This window comes from Talaromyces proteolyticus (assembly GCF_021365285.1).
Source record: "Talaromyces proteolyticus strain PMI_201 chromosome Unknown BGW36scaffold_9, whole genome shotgun sequence".
NCBI classification, from domain to species: domain Eukaryota; kingdom Fungi; phylum Ascomycota; class Eurotiomycetes; order Eurotiales; family Trichocomaceae; genus Talaromyces; species Talaromyces proteolyticus.
The window spans coordinates 1,425,811-1,443,496 of record NW_025764285.1 but is presented as its reverse complement, the minus strand read 5'-3'; the positions used below and the strand labels follow the sequence as shown (position 1 = coordinate 1,443,496).

At 45.4% G+C, this 17,686-nt stretch overlaps 7 protein-coding genes across 7 annotated transcripts; 3 read left to right on the top strand and 4 right to left on the bottom strand.

The window, feature by feature from the left end:
• Positions 1-1,538: 1,538 nt before the first annotated feature.
• Positions 1,539-3,568, top strand: BGW36DRAFT_454592 (uncharacterized protein; the record flags this gene model as incomplete). Its single annotated transcript, XM_046221902.1, has 2 exons — positions 1,539-2,256; positions 2,310-3,568. 2 exons carry the CDS (start codon positions 1,539-1,541, stop codon positions 3,137-3,139), a joined length of 1,548 nt encoding a protein of 515 aa, XP_046069726.1. The 3' UTR covers positions 3,140-3,568.
• BGW36DRAFT_418639 (uncharacterized protein) lies at positions 3,129-6,434 on the bottom strand. The gene is made up of 8 exons (XM_046219433.1): positions 5,969-6,434; positions 5,624-5,871; positions 5,272-5,570; positions 5,016-5,212; positions 4,612-4,698; positions 4,465-4,543; positions 3,602-4,411; positions 3,129-3,543 (listed from the first exon to the last, which is right to left on the bottom strand). The coding sequence occupies exons 1-8, from the start codon at positions 6,283-6,285 to the stop codon at positions 3,382-3,384; spliced, it is 2,199 nt and encodes a 732-aa protein (XP_046069725.1). The 5' UTR covers positions 6,286-6,434; the 3' UTR covers positions 3,129-3,381.
• A 314-nt stretch (positions 6,435-6,748) lies between these two features.
• On the bottom strand, positions 6,749-8,414 carry BGW36DRAFT_399224 (major facilitator superfamily domain-containing protein; the record flags this gene model as incomplete). Its single annotated transcript, XM_046218498.1, has 5 exons — positions 6,749-7,079; positions 7,131-7,187; positions 7,242-8,037; positions 8,087-8,301; positions 8,353-8,414. The coding sequence occupies 5 exons, from the start codon at positions 8,412-8,414 to the stop codon at positions 6,749-6,751; spliced, it is 1,461 nt and encodes a 486-aa protein (XP_046069724.1).
• Positions 8,415-9,364: 950 nt separating this feature from the next.
• BGW36DRAFT_301520 (uncharacterized protein) lies at positions 9,365-10,872 on the top strand (the record flags this gene model as incomplete). Its single annotated transcript, XM_046211692.1, has 3 exons — positions 9,365-9,875; positions 9,937-10,750; positions 10,803-10,872. 3 exons carry the CDS (start codon positions 9,365-9,367, stop codon positions 10,870-10,872), a joined length of 1,395 nt encoding a protein of 464 aa, XP_046069723.1.
• A 119-nt stretch (positions 10,873-10,991) lies between these two features.
• BGW36DRAFT_430076 (uncharacterized protein) lies at positions 10,992-11,888 on the bottom strand (the record flags this gene model as incomplete). Its single annotated transcript, XM_046220790.1, has 2 exons — positions 10,992-11,746; positions 11,810-11,888. The coding sequence occupies 2 exons, from the start codon at positions 11,886-11,888 to the stop codon at positions 10,992-10,994; spliced, it is 834 nt and encodes a 277-aa protein (XP_046069722.1).
• Positions 11,889-12,840: 952 nt separating this feature from the next.
• Positions 12,841-13,867, bottom strand: BGW36DRAFT_399222 (mono and diacylglycerol lipase precursor; the record flags this gene model as incomplete). The annotated part of the gene is made up of 3 exons (XM_046218497.1): positions 12,841-13,501; positions 13,558-13,726; positions 13,786-13,867. The coding sequence occupies 3 exons, from the start codon at positions 13,865-13,867 to the stop codon at positions 12,841-12,843; spliced, it is 912 nt and encodes a 303-aa protein (XP_046069721.1).
• A 2,800-nt stretch (positions 13,868-16,667) lies between these two features.
• BGW36DRAFT_215208 (S-adenosyl-L-methionine-dependent methyltransferase) lies at positions 16,668-17,676 on the top strand. Its single transcript, XM_046209963.1, has 2 exons — positions 16,668-16,764; positions 16,833-17,676. Exons 1-2 carry the CDS (start codon positions 16,718-16,720, stop codon positions 17,584-17,586), a joined length of 801 nt encoding a protein of 266 aa, XP_046069720.1. The 5' UTR covers positions 16,668-16,717; the 3' UTR covers positions 17,587-17,676.
• Positions 17,677-17,686: the final 10 nt, after the last annotated feature.

Sequence of the window (17,686 nt, the reverse complement as noted above, 5' to 3'; positions counted from 1 at the left end):
CCTCAAAAGTGAAAGGCCTCTCTATACATTCTCTCAAATGATAAAATAAATAGGATCTGAATAAATCCTTTTTGATAAATGGCATATTCATCGAAGCCATGATACCGGCGTAATCAGAACTGCGTTTATATACCACAACATCAAGCAGGAGGAACATCTGGTATGCTTATAGAGTCATATTCGCAAACGGATCTAAAAAGCTACCTTCAGGCACTGGATGGAACATCCAGGTACCTGGGCTAATAACAAAAATCTACTCTTCCTCTCCCACAGCGGTGGGAAACTGAAGGAAACCGGAAGTTTACGCTGCAAAGTTGTCCAGAATAAATTAACACCTATAGAGAAGCAGAAACTAATTCATCAACTCACAAATTCCCTACCACATCTCATAATCTAGCGCGCGCAGGAGAGTGTGCGTGTCAAACAATACCAGTATGGCGAACTGGAACGTGAGAATATTGAATGTAGTGGAACACAGAACCAAGATGAATATATTAATGAGATGCGGAAGATTAAAAATGAGGATGCTGAAGATCAAGGGAACTACTACGATAAAATGGCAGAACTACTTGAAATATACATAGAAGCTGCGTTTAGCTACCTCCTTCCATATGACCCGGTGATGATCAATAATGGTAAAATTCAAATTAGAATTTGAGGCTAGTATTGGACTTCTTATATTAGGCCCATATAAAAACAATTCTGTGTTATCCTCGCACCAGTTAACGCAGCACTGAGCAATAACGTCTAGAGGAAATTCCCATTGCTGAGAGCCAAAAACTTCAAATTTTTATATGCACATATGTATCCTTGAGATATAATATAAAAGAATATATTATCGCGCTATTAGAATAAAATAACATCTCGCAATACATTCCTGCTTTTTTGCACAATATTGAAGTCCTCACTTCAATATTCCGTTTGATATTGGGTTCAATTAGTTCCACTGTCTCCCACCCTCATCTCACTCAACTCATTTCAACGTGATACAGATGTCTTCAAATATCATGGAAATATATTAACAAGTGGCATCCTCCCCAACCTTGAATCCACCACCTCGTCTGTTGGGTTTGTTGTCAACTAGTACCTTCATGCTCTTCGCCAAGTCCCTAACATGCTAGAAGATACGACAACCTCAACCTTACATGTAAGCATCCTCGCTATGCTCAATATGTTTTTGCGAACGTCTTTCCTTAGATTGCTTTCGACTTCACCACAGCCTTCCAAACGCAAAGTATTCATTCTCACTTCGCCCTAAGTGTTAGCTTACTGCTCACTCTCCAAGCCACATTTCAAGAAGAGAGAATACCTTTTCTTTGCAACAGCTAACAATCTCTCCTCAGCTTTTGCCACATCTGAAAACCACACTATTGATATCAGTCGGACGTCTTTCCGCTTTCACGCAATTTCAAGACTCTTTTGGTTTACAACTACAACAACTACAACAGAAAATTACATCTCTATCAGGATTCGCGGCAAGTACTCAACTTACTCCCTAAACTCAAGCTAAAGGAGACCATTGACTCATACCGTCTTAGATGCAAAGGACTGCGAAGGAAATAACCCCGAGGACGAAGGGGAATGCTGTGAATAGCTCGCAAGGATCTCTAAAGCGCAGTCGGGACTCAACAGCCGAGTCTCCTTGCGGCGATAGTGGCTATAGTAACCCTGATGGCTCTGGAAATGATGAATATTCGCCAAAGAAACCTCGCCAGACAAATACAAGAAGCCGAAAAACGCAGACGAAGCAAGCTGTTAAGAAAACAGACAGCAAGGACGCCATCTGGAAAGAGCTTCAAAAGACACAAAAGAAACTGGACGAGGTGGTGGTTGAGTCCATCCAGAACGCCCGTAAAGGGGGTAGAGGCCTCTGGGATGATACAAGGATCAACACTGCCATGGAGAATATTGTCAAGGAAACCAGAACTTGGGTGGATCGGTGGGTCATGAAGAAAAATGTCCCAGATTTGATTAATCCAGACGAGAAGAATATAATGTCTTACAACGATCAGGAGACGAGGAACTTATACAAGGCGACTTTCTTCAATAGCGATCTTCCAAAAATAAAAACCCTCTCCAAAGGAGGCGAATTGTTACTCGAAGCTATCCTCCTCAACTTCATCTGCCAACAATTTCTAGGAAGGCAGTTTGCATTTCTTGATACGGTCGTTAAAGAGCAGGGAATGAAGAAGAATCCGTTGTATGCGGATTATTACGAAAGAGCATTCTATGACCTAGCCTTGTCTATCAAAAAAGGTACGTTCAATCATTTTTGCTATTCGATTACAAATTGACTGATAGGGTGTTAGTCGATCCTTTTCAGTCCCAGAAATTGGTAGCGGGCATACTGATGTCAGCTAGCTCAGTAACCTTTCCAAAACTCGATGAAGAAGGGACCAATAATGAGCAAAAGGAGCAACTGAAGAATGATAAGTTCCTTCAGAACTTTGAAACCGCCTTAAAGGATCTTGCAAAATACTTCCTTGAGCACCCATCCAAGCCTCTCCTAGAATTGATCGCGGATTCTAAGCGGGAAAAACGCAAAGGCGAACTGGTCAGAATCTTTCGCCATGCTCGAGAGTTGGGTTTTTTCATGTGGTCACAGCCAGCTACTGTCAAAATCGAATGGTATGGGAGTTCAGCTTTTGACCCAGCCATTATGGAACTTCACAACCTCGCTTCCAGAGGCAGAGACAAAGCCGACGAAGAGGAAAGCCTACGAGGAGATCGTATATTGATCAACATCAATCCCACCGTAACCGGAATTTCGATTGATCCAGAGGATCAGAAGCGCGAGGTACAAAAGACTTGGCTAAAAGCAAGAGTATGGACGAATCGTTCTATCACACTTACAGATTTACGCAAGTTGGAAAAAGCAGGCAGCAATCAGAATACAGATCCCGCCAAAGTAGATGTGTCAGGATCGAAGGATATGTCAACTGAGGAAAAAAAGGAGAGTGTCTCGGAACTTGAAGCTACAAGTCTTCGGAAAGTTGAAGTTGTTATGCCAAGTTTGGAAGAGATCTCGGGCATGACTAGACCTGAGGCGCAAGAGTTGCCACAAAAGGAAGGGGGTTCGGAAGAAGATCTGGACGAAGATGTGGAAGAAGAAACTGCAGTGAAGCCCGAGCAAGTCTGAACAGCACTTGGGATGCTAAACACAATACTGGGTGATGAACGCTGAGCAAAAAAATTGAATTTTACTCAACTATCAAGTCGAAAATCTTTCTTTTTCATGCCAAACGTTGATGCTACCATAACAGATTGCCTGTCCTTACGAGTCGATTGCAAATCTAAATTGCCTGTGTTTTGAATCCGTTATCCGTACCTCGTTAATCAGCTATTATTGAATTTGGCCACTAGCTTTAGCTATACATAAACTCAGGAACCCAGAATGCCAGAAATCCTCATTACCATATCTAGGATCGAAAGGTGCTCATCCGAGCCATCAATAAGCCTCCTATCCATCTCCGAGAAAACGCCCACGATTTTGTTCTTTTGGATATCAGGAATAGCGTCGTTGAAAACAACTCGCTGGTATAGCTGTTCACGCGGTTAGGAACACGTTTAATAAGGCTTAGAGGAAGGAAACACAGCATACCTGTGATAATATCTGTGTAGCACTCCACCCATCGGCAACGATGTCTGAAACCACTGTTGCTACTGCCTCGTAGGCTGATCCCAGTTTCTTTGGCTGCATAGCCTGCGTTAACCTATCAAGCACGCTTTCCGGAACCACCCCCGCAATCTCCTCGATTGTTCGGATTGTAATGATTGATGATGAATCGGCATCGCCCATCTCAACGTCCCCATCTCCTCCTTCCTGCTGCTTTTTCTGCTGTGCGCCAACCAGCCTTGCAGCACTCTGCATGTAGGTAATAGCTCGACGAAGATCGCCTTCGCTACACCTGATCAAAGTTTCCACTGCCCCTTTCTCCAACACTAAATTTTCTGCTTTTGCAATATCCTCCAATCGATCACCCGCCGCAACACCGTCTAGAGCCTTGAATCGGAATTTGCTGCATCGACTGGCTAATGGTTCTATGATCCTAGTGACATAGTTGCACACCAAGCAGAAACGCGTGATTCGGCTGTACTGTTCCATTGTTCTACGCAGGGCAGACTGTGCGTCATGTGTCATACAATCCGCCTCGTCGAGGATGATGATCTTGAATGGTGGGCATGGGTACTGCTCGCGATAAGCAGCGTCCAAGCCAGTCGGTTGCGATAGCTGTGTGCGTGCAAAGTCCTTAATCTTTTCACGGACGATGTTGATACCTCGTTCGTCGGAGGCGTTCAGTTCGAGAATACGTGTACGATACAGCACGGGGCCGAAGAGAGACTTGGCCAGAGCGAGGATGGTGGAGGTTTTACCGGTACCAGGTGGGCCGTAGAAAAGCATGTGAGGCAGCTATTATATGGTTACTTTGAATAAAGAATGCAAAACTAGTCAGAGTAGCATACATTCGAGGCTTGTAGTGTTCGTTGGAGAACGGTGGTGGTGTGATCTTGCGCAGCGACATCATCTAGCGATTTGGGTCGGCTGGGATAAAGTCAGTAAAAGATGAAAAGAATTAATGAATATACATCAGATCTGCCGGTAAAACGCACTATTTCTCGACCCATGGTTGTAATCGCGTCTGGTCTTCCTTGTTGTCTGTCGGCTTTTGCTTAGAGCTAGTTGCCGCCGCAGCAGCTCTTGCTTTATTGTTGAAGAAGTTTGCGGCCATTGATTTGCGTTCTCTCCTAATGATGGTCTATATCCGTGTGTTCAGGAAAGAACTATTAGATAGAGAACAGCTATGTGGTTCCAGGGCAGCTTGGTTGTGCGGAGAAATGAAGCTGCGCGGGAGACGCGTCTAGAAAATCAATCTTACCAGGCGAGCTATGCCGTGACGCGAAACCACTATTGCCCGATACAGCGGAAGGCTTCCAATTACATCATATCAATGCACAATTACACGCTATAGGTCAAGCGTATCAAAAAATTATATTCAATTGTTATAAAATTTTACAGTTCGTCTTTGCGCGTTACATCCTCCTCCCACATCCGTTTCTTCGGATTCCGTGGTCCATCGTAATCTTCGTATCTCTCGTTATCGCTTGTTGTTTCTTTTCCAGCCATCTTCCCAATTTTTTTCATTATGTTATCTTCTTCACTCTCCTTTCCAGTCCTGGAGTCGGGGGTCTCTAGTACTGGCGCATTCTCGCCCTCCAATACGGCCATTATGCTGTACCAGCAGGTATGGCCGTGCTCTGTGTGCCACTAACAATGGCGGATGTAGTAGTGACGGCCCCTGAAAAACCGGCCACACCGAGAACAGATGCAAAAAATCTGTAGAGTGTTCTGACCGGCATCCAAGCAAGCCACCACATTGGTCCGTAAAGGATCCTTCTAAAAAGTAGCCACGCGATAGTTGCAACCAAAATATAAAATGCCGTTTCGAGATACCATGTATCGGATTTTTGTGATCGTAGTAGCGAGTTGACTAAAGCTCGAGAGGAGGATAGGACGGTATCAAGATTGGTATACGATTCGGAGAGAGAAGAGAGGGCGGCAGTCGATTGATCTAGCTATATGTTAATCCTTGTAATTACCGCTGTCATTCTTATGATCGCTTACCTAGTGTCTCTTGAGCAAATTGGCTTCGAGATAGCTCTGCCTGCATAAGATCATGTGTTCTTCGTAGAGCAGCTGTTACGTCAGACGATGCATTCGCAACCAGATCGTTCTGTGTGAATTTCTCCGACGGTAATTGGCGTCCCTGGTCGTCTGCCGATCGAGTAAATAACAATTCACGCTCTTTCCGACGAGCAGCCTCTGCATTGCGATTGGCTTGAAGTTGTGCTGCCCGGAATTCTCCCCTAGTCCTATACGTTGCAAAAGTAAAGTTAGATCGTCCCATAACACGCACGCAATTGCAACTCTTAGAAAAGAACGTGTATTGAAATATTGGATTGCACTCACCTCTTCAAATCCGCAGTCAACTTCTCAGCAAATCCAATCACCCGCCTCTTTTCAGCCTCTTTCTCTGCATTCTCGCCTGTCTTCCTCCGGGAATTGCCTGTTCCTTCTAGCGATTCAACCTCCACGTTCAGCAGCTCCGTCTCTTCCTCAACAACTTTGAGTCTTGAGTGAACCTCTGCACCAAGTTCCACGCGCGCTTCATCGCCTTGACCGACGGCATGAGTGAAGTTTCGCAGCCGATTTATGAGAGGCTTGATTGCATTGAGGGAGTCGGACACATCTTTGAGGCGATTTTGTAGGATGTGAATGGAGGACATGGTAGCGTATTAAGGTCTTGCTGGAAGCACAGTTGCAAATTCGTACGGTCAGAGAATACCGAACATGAGGGGCTAGTGGGATTCCCTTGTATTGCATGCAGTGTTAACGTTATAGCATGATTCAAGTTGAGGCGTTTCGGTTGTTTGTTCCAGCCTGTCTACAAGCGGCGATGTCATCGGCGCCCGCCCGATTGTGTTTGCCTGGGATGCAAACATCAACTACATCTCCAGGACTCAACAAACCATCGCTTCTTCATACTTTCAACAACAGCATTAAGACCCCGTTTGGAATTCCACGTGGTTAATGATTGCTCAGTATAACTCAGTATAATGACCTACAATGTAAGATTGTTTGGTTTCATATATCGCTAACTAAGTTTCGACCTGTTACCAGATAGAAAGAATAGAGGTTACTTTAAACTTCAAAGAACTCTCTTGTTCGTCAATATCCACGCGCTTTGATTCATTCACTTTCTGTAGCCTTCTGCAAAGACACTGTTGCCACTGCATCTTCCTTGGGATGACCCCTTTCCGCGTCTGCATCAGCGGCCATGCCTTCGAGTTTGGCATCTTGTTCGACGCGATGTGGTACAATGACATTTTCCTCCTGGAAATAATTCGTGTTTGTAACATAGAATATTGCTACTATATATAGGAACACGATTCCAACGAAATAGCAGGCAAATTGGAATGAGAGCTGAGTGATATATGTCCCGCCATTGCCGTCAATGATGAATGAGAACATCATGCCGAGAGCCGTCACGCCTCTGAATACTCCTGCATATCTCGCAAGTCTGAAAGATATGTTAGACTAAGTTGCTGTTTGACGTTGAGGATATAGTTACCTTTCGGGCTGATTCGTCAATGAACAGATTACATACTGCGTTGCTATTTGGTAAATGCTGAAAGTTGCAATTAGTCAGAGCTACTATGACTGCAAACAGTTTCTTCCTTACCTATACACAGAACCGTATATCACATAAATCACAAATGCGCCTGCAAATGCAGAGTCGGTCCAGTCCGTGGACGGGCCTGCTTTGTTACGGTCGATATGGTGTTGCGTGAGCCATGCAGCCTCAGCTGAACAAATCCCGAGAGTGATCGCGCTCATGACTGAGATTCCAATCAGGGCCCTGGTTTTCCGCAGGCCGAAACGCGGATTGTCGAGGATAAAAGTCATGCCTATACTAGCCGGGATTTGGATGAAGTTGAACGCGACGTTGTTCAGGGAGCGTGTTCGTAGGTTGAAAAAGTATCCATTGAGTGAACTTTGGAGTGCTAGAGCCATTTCGGCCACAAAAATAGCAGGCAGGAGCATCATAAACCGGTAATCTTTGATCATCTCCAGCACACCAATCAATTCCTTTTTCAATGTCGGAGTCTGGAAAACGGCAATGTTGGTGCCGTCGCTACGGACGATCTTCGCTGGCCTCACTAGGAGGAACAGAGACATGACCATAGCGAGGACTTGAATGACTACGAAAACAACATAGACTGGTGTAGGTGCCCCGGCATCTTTACCACCACTGTTGTTCATGTTGATACCTAGCGCTACCAACGCGGCAATGGTCGAGCCGCCCTCACAACAAATCCACTGGATGGTCATATACAAAGCCTTATCCTTTTCCTCGGCATAAGAATACGCAATAGCACCTGCTGAAGCCCACAGCAGAGCGGCAGATACCCCTTCGACACCGCCGCCTAGATATGCAAACCATGAATTGCCGCTTCGGTCAAAATACCAGAGTCCCCCTATTGGCGTCAGCGGAAATCATCGTAGAAGGTCTTTCTTACAGCATACCGGTGTAAAGGCTATATCCGACAGATCCCAATAGCATTGTATAGTTTGGTCCAATCAGGTTCATAATGGTCCCGCCAAACCATCCGGTTACGAAAAATATTCCGTACAGGATGGCATTGACATTGGCCGCGACTGTTTGTGAACTTGGTTTGCCACCCCCAGCGCCGAGTCCAGTTAAAGCCAAGTATATGCCAGGAAGGCAAAAGAGCATCATTCTAGAACTGGATGTTAGGAAATATCAACACAAATCTCACATTACAACTTGCCCAGCAATAAGATTCTGAATGAACGGATGGTTCAACCGTATGTCAGCCCTTCTGAGCCCCATGGTGCAGATTATGACAAGGTCAAGTCACTCAAGAATTTATAGAATCGCTTTGAAAAGAGCAGGGTTGTATTGTTAGAGACAAGGAATGAGAATTTTGGCCGATATCAGTTGATGCAATGGTTACTGAGGACTGAAGAATACTTTGCATAATTTATACCACAGTATATCACAGTGCAAATGACAGGCGAAGCTGTTCTAATGGGGATATTTGTATAGAATTTTAACTTCAGCTAATTAATCGAATTCTGGTTCTATTCTAAACTGCCCTAAAGTGTGGACCACCACGCCTGGACCGCATGTAGAGTAACACCCTCTAAACGGAATCAAAACTTCCATGAACGGTAAATTCATAAGAATATGTCATATTGGTGGCGTTAAACAAACTAGGCCAATCTCCAGCCCATAATCAAGCATTTCTCACGACATAGCTATGGGCAATCGGCACTGTATCTCTTATCACCCGGAAGCACTCCTGACTCGTAGCCAGTGGTTCGGCAAGTTGGCCGTTATCTATCGCTTGGCAGCACAAATCCATACCGAATCTGGAGTAGAGGATGATGAGGGGTACGGCACTGTATCTCTTATCAGGGGTGTGTTTGTTTGGCTAAACTGTATGTGGAGTATGAATAGAGTGTCGGCACTGTATCTTTTGGCTGGTCTAACGGCGGTACTGTATCACAGACTACCTATGTTTATTGGTCAAATTGTTCCGAATGGTCGATCTTGAGAAGCCAATGCTTGCATATGGGGTAAGCCTCCATGAAATGAGAACGAAATGTTTGAGAGTCATGAAAAATGTTCGGCGACCCTCCATAATACGCTTGCCCTTTGTCAATTAAAGACTAGGTCTAATTGCTAAAGACCTATCTAGGTACATAAGAGAAGATAGTTGCGAGTAAAGTATGAGCAGTCTTTAACTTTTCTCACCTCGGGATCGTTGGACTAGCAAAATGGTGTTGTCATCTAGATTTCTGTCTCCCCGTCTTAGGGCATCGGCTGTGCATCGAGTATTCCGCCCTCGCTGCTGTCTTCCACCTACCCAGTATTTATACAGAAGAAAATATTCAGCTTCAACACTGTTAGGTCCAGCTCCAACAACTCTCGCAGTCAACAGGCAGCGCCTTTGGGATACTCTACATTACACCGCTCAATGGGGAGATTCGAAAGATGGCGGGGTTCGCAGGCTAGCCCTGACTGAAGAAGATAAAGCCGTGCGTGAGTGGTTCGTGCAGGAAGCCCAAAAGTACGGCGCAACAGTGAAGGTAGATGAGATGGGAAATTTGTTTGCTATACGTCCCGGCCAGAATAATGATTTGCCGCCGATTGGCATTGGATCGCACTTGGACACACAGCCTGCTGGTGGTCGTTATGACGGTATATTGGGAGTACAAGCAGGTCTTGAAATTCTGAAGGTTCTCCATGAGAATGACTGGACCACCCATGCACCAATTGCCATCATTAGTAAGTAACAATTGTTCAACTACTAAGATAGTTCAATCAAAACTGATTGTATTTTCAATAGACTGGACCAACGAGGAAGGCGCACGATTCAATACCGGTATGCTATCGAGTGCAGTATGGGCTGGAAAGGCGACGCTTGAGTATGCATACAATCATGTCGACCCCGAGGGCAAGACATTCAAGGATGAGCTCATTAAAATCGGGTTTCAAGGGCCAGTCAAAGCTAGCTATCTAGCCAATCCTCTTTCCGCCCACTTCGAATACCACATTGAGCAAGGTCCCGTTCTTGAGGATGAGAAGAAGGCTATTGGCGTCGTGACCGGTGTGCAGGGTATGTTATGGCTGATTGTCACAGTCACAGGAAGATCGCAACATTGTGGGACAACGCCGATTGACCGCCGTCGCGACGCTTTGCTTGCCTCTTGCCGCATGATTTCTCGGGTGAATGATGTCGCCTGGGAAAATAAAGGTCTTACAACTGTTGGCGTGATTAATTCAGAACCGCAAAGTCCTGGCACAATTCCTGGAAAAGTAACATTCAGCGTTGACATCGAACACCTTAGCAACGAGTCCATGGACAATATGGCCGCGAGCGTGCGTTCCCTGTGTCAAGAAGTCGCAGACAAACATGGCTGCACTGTAGACATCGAGCAAATATGGAGGAGTGAAGCAGTGGAATTTCACGAGGACTGCATCAATGCTGTTCGCTCCGCTGCTATCGAGTTAGTCGGAGATGATCAATATCGGGAGCTCCCTGCTGGAGCTGGTCATGACAGTGTGAACACTAGCTATCATTGTCCGACCAGCATGGTATTTATCCCGAGCCAAGGAGGAATTTCGCATCATCCATCAGAATATAGTACTCCGGAGCAGTGGTGAGTTGATAGTTACACGTGGTATGTGTTTCAAAATACTAACAATGTATAGTGCCCTGGGAACGCAGGTGTTGTTGAATGCAGTTTTGCGATTCGATGAACAGTTGAAGAAAAAGTCCTAAAACTTTGTAGTCTGAGATAGTATCACAGCAATTTCCCTTAATCAATGTATTTGCGAAGTGAAGTGGTAGACTAAGTCGATAGCTTTATCAAGCCAACAATACGATTCTAATGAACAGTATCATTGACTCTGCAAAGCACTATTCAGACTGAACAGGTAGCTTGAATCAGGGTGAGAAAAGGCGTTCAGTGAGCCATCCGGTTGTAGCTGGTGCTCTAAGTCGTGTCCGAAATCATTCCAGGTTGGATTGTTCTCGGGTATAAAACCATAATCCCTGTAACTTGTGACATCAGGCGGCATGCCATACACGAGCGGGTCGAATAACAGCCGATTATCAGGATTTACGTGGTCGTTGCTAAATACGCCGTAGTTTGTTTCATCGTCGAAGTAAGCGTCGGGTTCTTTGTAGGGTAGGAGGTGTGATTGAGATAAAAAGTTATTATCACTGCTGGCCATAGCATTAAGACTACTCATCGAAGACTGTTTAGGGTTATCGGACCAGATTTCTGTTACCAGTTGTTCCGTATATGCTCTTGAAGGATCAATGATGACCCAGTTGGTCATTTGATCGCATGTGCCAGGTTGATGCGGTATTTCTTCGTGTGATCGAGGTTCTGTTTGTGGGAGCAATTGACGCGAGGTGAAGTGAGAAGATTCGAGAGACCGGGCATCTGATATGCCAGGCACGGATTCATGTGTTGTCGTCAATCTCCCATCAGTTACGGAGGAAGTATCAGTCCCGGAGCCATCCAGCGCACGCATAGCTGCCACTGTGACAGCAACACATGGGCGATCGAGTCTAGTACAGTTGACACATCTGCCTTTATAATCATTCGCAGATGGAACACATCGTGCCTTTCGCTTCCGGCAATAATCTGATGCATTGCAGTCAGTACTTGAGAATTCCGGCTAATCCATCTGGTATAAAGCGGTCATACTGCAAGCAACTGAAGCTCGATAGTATCCTAGCTTATTGCCTCTCGAGTGAGTGTGGGAGTTATGCCCAGCGTGAGACATCTTGGCCAGAATGGGTTATCGGCAGTTGAAATAGTTAATACAGCTAACGGATGCGAATTAAAGACGTGCGATTATTGCTATAATACGAGGAAGGTAAAAAAGAAAGAAATCCACGAGGACAAGAACTTCCCCTCATCTGGGGAAATCCAGCATCTCCTATCTCCCCCGCGCCCACCAATCACGATGCCTGATAACATCAATCGCGGCCGGCCAATGGCCGCAGGCTATGAAAAACTAGGGGTTTCGCAAGCTAACGTTTAATTATTCTGAAGAGCTATTTGCTATTGATATTTACTTTAAACTGAAATATACTGATAAGTCTGGCTATGTTATACCTAAATACCATTTTATGTGACTTGTCCAGCGTTCTCTCATAACCGAACCAAAAAATCCAAGGTACATTTCGACGCCTCTTGGCACTTATTCAAATCTGTGGCTAGATGAAGAAGATTATTAAATATCCATCTCCAACAAGATTAATTTATTCCATCTGTCTTTCGCCTCTCGAAGAAGAGTCTTCCCAGCTGAGTCTCAGAATAAGATGGCAGAAACAGCCCTAAACCCCAGATGGAAGCCCTAACTCTCGGTAGAAGGATATGCCGACCCCTTGTAAATTGGCGTGCACTAGTGCTAAGGATGTTCGCCTACAACACTAGGTTATGGTCATCAGAATAGATAATCATCATATAACAGTTTACCATCTACTTGTTTCTCTCAGACTTGCAATGCTTGAGCTAAGAGCATCGGTAGTACGTTCAAGCTGAAAATAACATTAGATCATCCGATATAGGTTGTTTTGGCTTGCTTAGAGCGCGAAATAAAACACTACTGAGCCCTGTTGGCAAAACGTTGTAGACGAAATTATATTTGCTCTCATTATTTGAAAATGTAAATTTGCTCATTGTGCGTTTCTTGGAGCGCAACGACGCATCAAGATAATGGGTTGTCACGCTCAGAAAGGCAAGCCAGGTCCCTTACATCCATCCGTCTCCTCAAAATACCAATGATGGGCAGGAAAATCATCTAATAATGGTATACCAGTACCAGTGTTTCCCTCAAAATTGACCTCCCCTTCCAATACCTTGATATCCTCTGTCGAAACGGTAGCATTATTCGGTGATGTAATGTAATACTCCGGACTCACGTGCACATACCCCATTCCAAGCAATGGCAATTTTGGTACTGGGTCATTGGTATGTGTAAAACGGTAGTTATTTCCCTGCGTAGTAATATGCTTTGCTAAAGCTGGATTTGCTACACGCGGCGCCGCGAAGGCGTACAATGCAGTTGAGATATGCCCTCTACTGCGAAGATCGGCGGCTGCAAGGGTTGCCACAGCGGCGCCGAGACTATGTCCTACAACAACCAGCTCATAGCCCGGATATATACTCAGTGTTTCGTTGATGACCGCTGAAACTGGGTCCCGCACTAACTCCCATGAACTCCAGAACCCGAATTCTGCGAGACAGCCGTCACAGAGATCAGGGTCAACAAAGGGAAAGTCGATATCGCTGATCCAGTTACGAACGGAATATGAACCGCGGAAGGATAATATAATTGCTCTGTTGGCTTTGTCCAGTGCCACGAATCCGGATGTATCAGTAGCAGTAGTGCTAAGATATCAGACCTTTAGCTTGGTATTTTATCATTATATTTTCTTCCAACTTACTTGGAAAAGTCATAAACGATTGTTGCACCCGAAGACTCAACTTGAGGGCAGTTTTTTGCCCAGCAGGTTAATAAAGAGCCGGCTTGGTCCACGTAATTGTTCTCGCAGTAGGCAGCAGCAGCATACTGAACCCAAAACTTGAACTGCGACAATTCATTGGTCGCGATTTCTAGGATCAATGATTTTAGGTAATGTGTAGAGAAAGGAAGGCAGAGAAGAGCACTATACCCCGAGCCTGCAAGCTATTAGTAGGAATAGCATAACCAAGCGCGGTGGCTGCAGAGAAAAGTATAGGAATCGTGATATGCATGACGTTTTCAGCTTGGAGAAGAATTGAATTATTTCAGTAGGATAAACTGACTGTACGGAACAAGATCTCTGTCTGCGGCTCCATTTTATACCCGTACCAGCCACGCGTGCCTGGAATGTTTGCACATTTTTCTCCGCCATGATAAAGCTAATCATCAGTCAGGCTCGCAGCTGTCTCGTAGCGCACCGGCTGAATGGGACAGCTGGTGATTGGACAAAATAGAAAAACAGCAATGATCGACATCTTGATCATATTGTGTAATATTTTACCTCGGCGCAAGTTCCAACACTATGTAGTGCGTTCAGCCCAGAATGTACGGAATTGTTGGAATTTATTTTTCCAGACCCACGGCGTGAATGCAGATCTCATCGATATTCCACTTCATGGGCTGCGGACTATGGAGGTCAATTATTATTGAGAGCTCGATGGATCAACTTAGTGGTAGAAGAGGCCGTAGACTTCCAATCACCGTTCTGTTGGTAATGGAGATCCCACGGCCACATTAACCTTCTTAGGATTGTCCCCCGAATAGTAGTTCAAAATCACATGGCCAGTGGATTTGGATGTGAACACACACTTTGACGAACGAACTCGATGTGTCTTCGGAGCTGGCGATACTATGCAAGGCCCAACCAACAAGACGTCACAGTTTTGGTCTTCTACATGAGAAACGAATCCGTGGTTTTGCAGGATTAGAATCTCACAAATATTTTCCTGTGCGTTTCACTACTTTTCACTACAGAATATCGGCTTCGTTCCGAGCTCGGACTTGTGGGCTCGTTGTTCGGACTTGGATCGCGGGCCGTCTTGCGGCTGGCTTCTGTTATGATTTACCAAGATGCCGATCTAACGATTCGGTCTCGTTTTGCCTCGGGATTCGGGACTGGTAACTCGCGCGCACTGGCCATCAGCAACACGTGGCCAAGCTCGAACCATGACGTAGTACAGGTGAAAAGGCACGAAAGATTCCGTATCAAATTTACACCTGTTTACAGCATCAATATCTAAGGCGGACAGAGGGGGTAGTGTGGTGGGCGACTGGGCAAAAAGAGAGCCAGTAGTGAAGACTTGGTGGGATTCGAATTTCAGCTACCATATTTAAAGAAGAAAGAATTATAGAGACAATAGATCGGCAATGCTTAGAGATATTTACAGCCGAGAATCTCATAATCCCTTTCGGCGCCCTTGCCGAAGCTGAGGTCACTCTTTTAATCTTTTACTCTCTCCCCGAACGCCAGTCTTCGGCCTCATTCACTACTCATGTCTAGCATAGTATTTGAAATCTTCTGACGAGATCCACTTGCCGGTCAGGTGAGATTGTGACTGCAATGACAGAGAGTGGATTTCAATTAGTGCTTTCATCATTTTGTCTGTAAATGAGTCTCTTGCAAGTTTTATCCACTGCAAGTTGCCTATTAAGGTGTCCCATGACCTGATCTGCCCACACCCGTTTCTGATACAATCCACTTGTTGTCTAGAGAAAATTTTATAGCCCATACTGGAATATGGCATTCTAATGTTTCTGAAGGTATGCAGTTGACGCTTCCCATAGCTTAATAGTATTGTTGCCAGATCCTAATGTGATCCACTTGCCATCTGGAGAAATAGCCAGTGCTCCAACTGATCCGAATTTTAAAAATGCTCCGCTCACTGACTCATGGTGACATGTGATTACCTCGTTACAGTCATGGGTTCCTTTATCCCACGCTTTGATAAAAAATTTTATTAGATCCTAATACAGTCCACTTACCATCTAGTGATATTACAAGTGCCGTGGGTCCAGGTTCAAAGGAGAGTGATTCCCTGTTTTTCTCTATTGGCGTTACCTCTAATCCAGAGGAGACCGATATCATCCCCAGCTTTCCAAGAGACATTAATCAGATATTTTGTACGCCACTTACCTCAAACATACCAAGTAGAACAACCGCACCTAAGGTCCAATCCTCTTTAGACAACAATTGATCTCTGAGAGCTTCGCTTGTACGAGACAGGGCAAAAGTATACTCCTCTCATTAATTAACGCTGCTAAGTCCAGTAAACTGAGGCTCTCTCTCACTTTGGACAGCTTGCATAAGATGCGGAGCCGCCTTGCTAGGGCTATTGACACCCTTCGCCTTCAGGCCCTTATTCTTGTTTCTAAATCCATGCGTCATATCAATCGACCGCTCTTCCACATTCTGCAAACCAGCCTCCCACATCGAAGTAGCAAGCTCTTTCGCAAGATTCGGCCCCATGCCCAAAAAATAGACCCCTGCTGAGTATACCTGAGAAACCTCTTTAACTCAGACCCATTCTCGTTCAAACTGTCCCGTGTTCACCTCAATCAACTGTAGCCATCCCCTAGGCTTTAGCAGACCTGCCAGTCTCTCAAAGACAGAGAGCACAGTTTCCGGGCCCTGCCAGAGCTCAGCGCACGTCTGTCTGTCCTCCGGGGGCGGCGTCTCGGTTGGCGACGATGGTGTATGCAAAATTGTAGGTGAAGCCGGGCATTTTGATCTGATTCGAATTCACATTTTGATATTACGCTTGTATCTGACTAGGGGCTTTGGTGGTCGGGATGTCGGGGATCGATTATTCCATAGCTATGTTCTACATCTAATAACCATTTCGCCGTCGGTTTATCTATCGGTAGCTGTTATATATGCCGCATCATTCCGCTCATCTGGGATCAGGCCGAGAGTACTGGATGGCCACCGATAAGAAAAGTCTCCGCAAAAGTCTCCGCGTCACTCAACCGTGGAACAATACAATAGTGAGCCTTCAAAAAGAAGAGAGAGAACTTACACTAATCAAGCGTCAAGGTTAACCTATCTACTACGTATTCTACAACTACTAGATGGTCTTCCTAGGATGGCTTCCGCCCACAACGCTGCTGGTCACGATCACATAGACTCCGAGTCAGTTCCCTCGTCCCAAACCTCAAATCTTACCATATAAATGACATACTAAACATTTTGCACCTCAGTCCAGGTCCACTATACCAAGAACCATGGATTCGAAAGCTCCTTCAACAGATCCAGATCTGTCTTCAGATGAACAGTGACTGGCTTGGAATCGACCTGTCACGACCACAACGCATCCTCGATTACGCATGTGGAAATGGAACAGTATCAAGTGTAAGATCTGCCACCACCAACCCCTCTCACTTTCGCGCGATAGCCGTTGATACTTCCAAGGCGCTCTTGCCTGCATTCCCAAAAGCAACCTTTCAAGGCATCGACATCGCCACCTCCCAGGTCCGTCGTTACAATGATGAAGCCACGAAGCTACTTGGGGAGCCTCACCACCGCATGTTTGCCATTCAAGGAGACCTCTATGATCCACAAGCTGTCCTGAACGAGGCGCGATGGTCTGGATTCGACGCCTCCATTATTAGCTTTGCTCTTCATCACACCAAAGACCCTGTGGATATGTTGACGCGACTACGACAGCGCGTTCGATCCGGAGGTACTGTTGTCGTGCTTGATTTTCTAAGGCAATCTCCCGATACTGCTCAACACGCAGAGGGAAAGGACCAGAAGTATCATGCGGAAGACATGGTCAAACTAACCCAAGGGATGAAAATATGGCCGGGGTTCACTATGCAAGATATTCACGCTGATATGACCAGTGGCGGTTGCGTTAACGTTGATGTGAAAGTGTTTCCAGAGCCGGTTGAAGGGCCTGAAGAGTTGCAGGGCTATGGGAGGATATTTATCGCCAAAGCCACTGTTCCTTAGGAACTGGGGGATGCACAACAGATATTAGTCCGCGTCGGTGTAGTTAAACACTGCATATTTTAATTGCTAGCACAGACTAGGATCGTTGCAATAGCGTTAA

What these genes read in the sequence shown, in the direction of transcription:
- BGW36DRAFT_418639 (XM_046219433.1), bottom strand. Translation starts at nt 6,285, where the DNA reads ATGTCCTCCATTCACATCCTACAAAATCGCCTCAAAGATGTGTCCGAC. An exon ending in TCACTACTACATCCGCCATT is followed by an intron (nt 5,213 to 5,271) that starts GTTAGTGGCACA and finishes GCCGTATTGGAG; the next exon opens with GGCGAGAATGCGCCAGTACT. An exon ending in CAACCATGGGTCGAGAAATA is followed by an intron (nt 4,544 to 4,611) that starts GTGCGTTTTACC and finishes ACTTTATCCCAG; the next exon opens with CCGACCCAAATCGCTAGATG.
- BGW36DRAFT_215208 (XM_046209963.1), top strand. Translation starts at nt 16,718, where the DNA reads ATGGCTTCCGCCCACAACGCTGCTGGTCACGATCACATAGACTCCGA. An exon ending in CACGATCACATAGACTCCGA is followed by an intron (nt 16,765 to 16,832) that starts GTCAGTTCCCTC and finishes TTTGCACCTCAG; the next exon opens with TCCAGGTCCACTATACCAAG.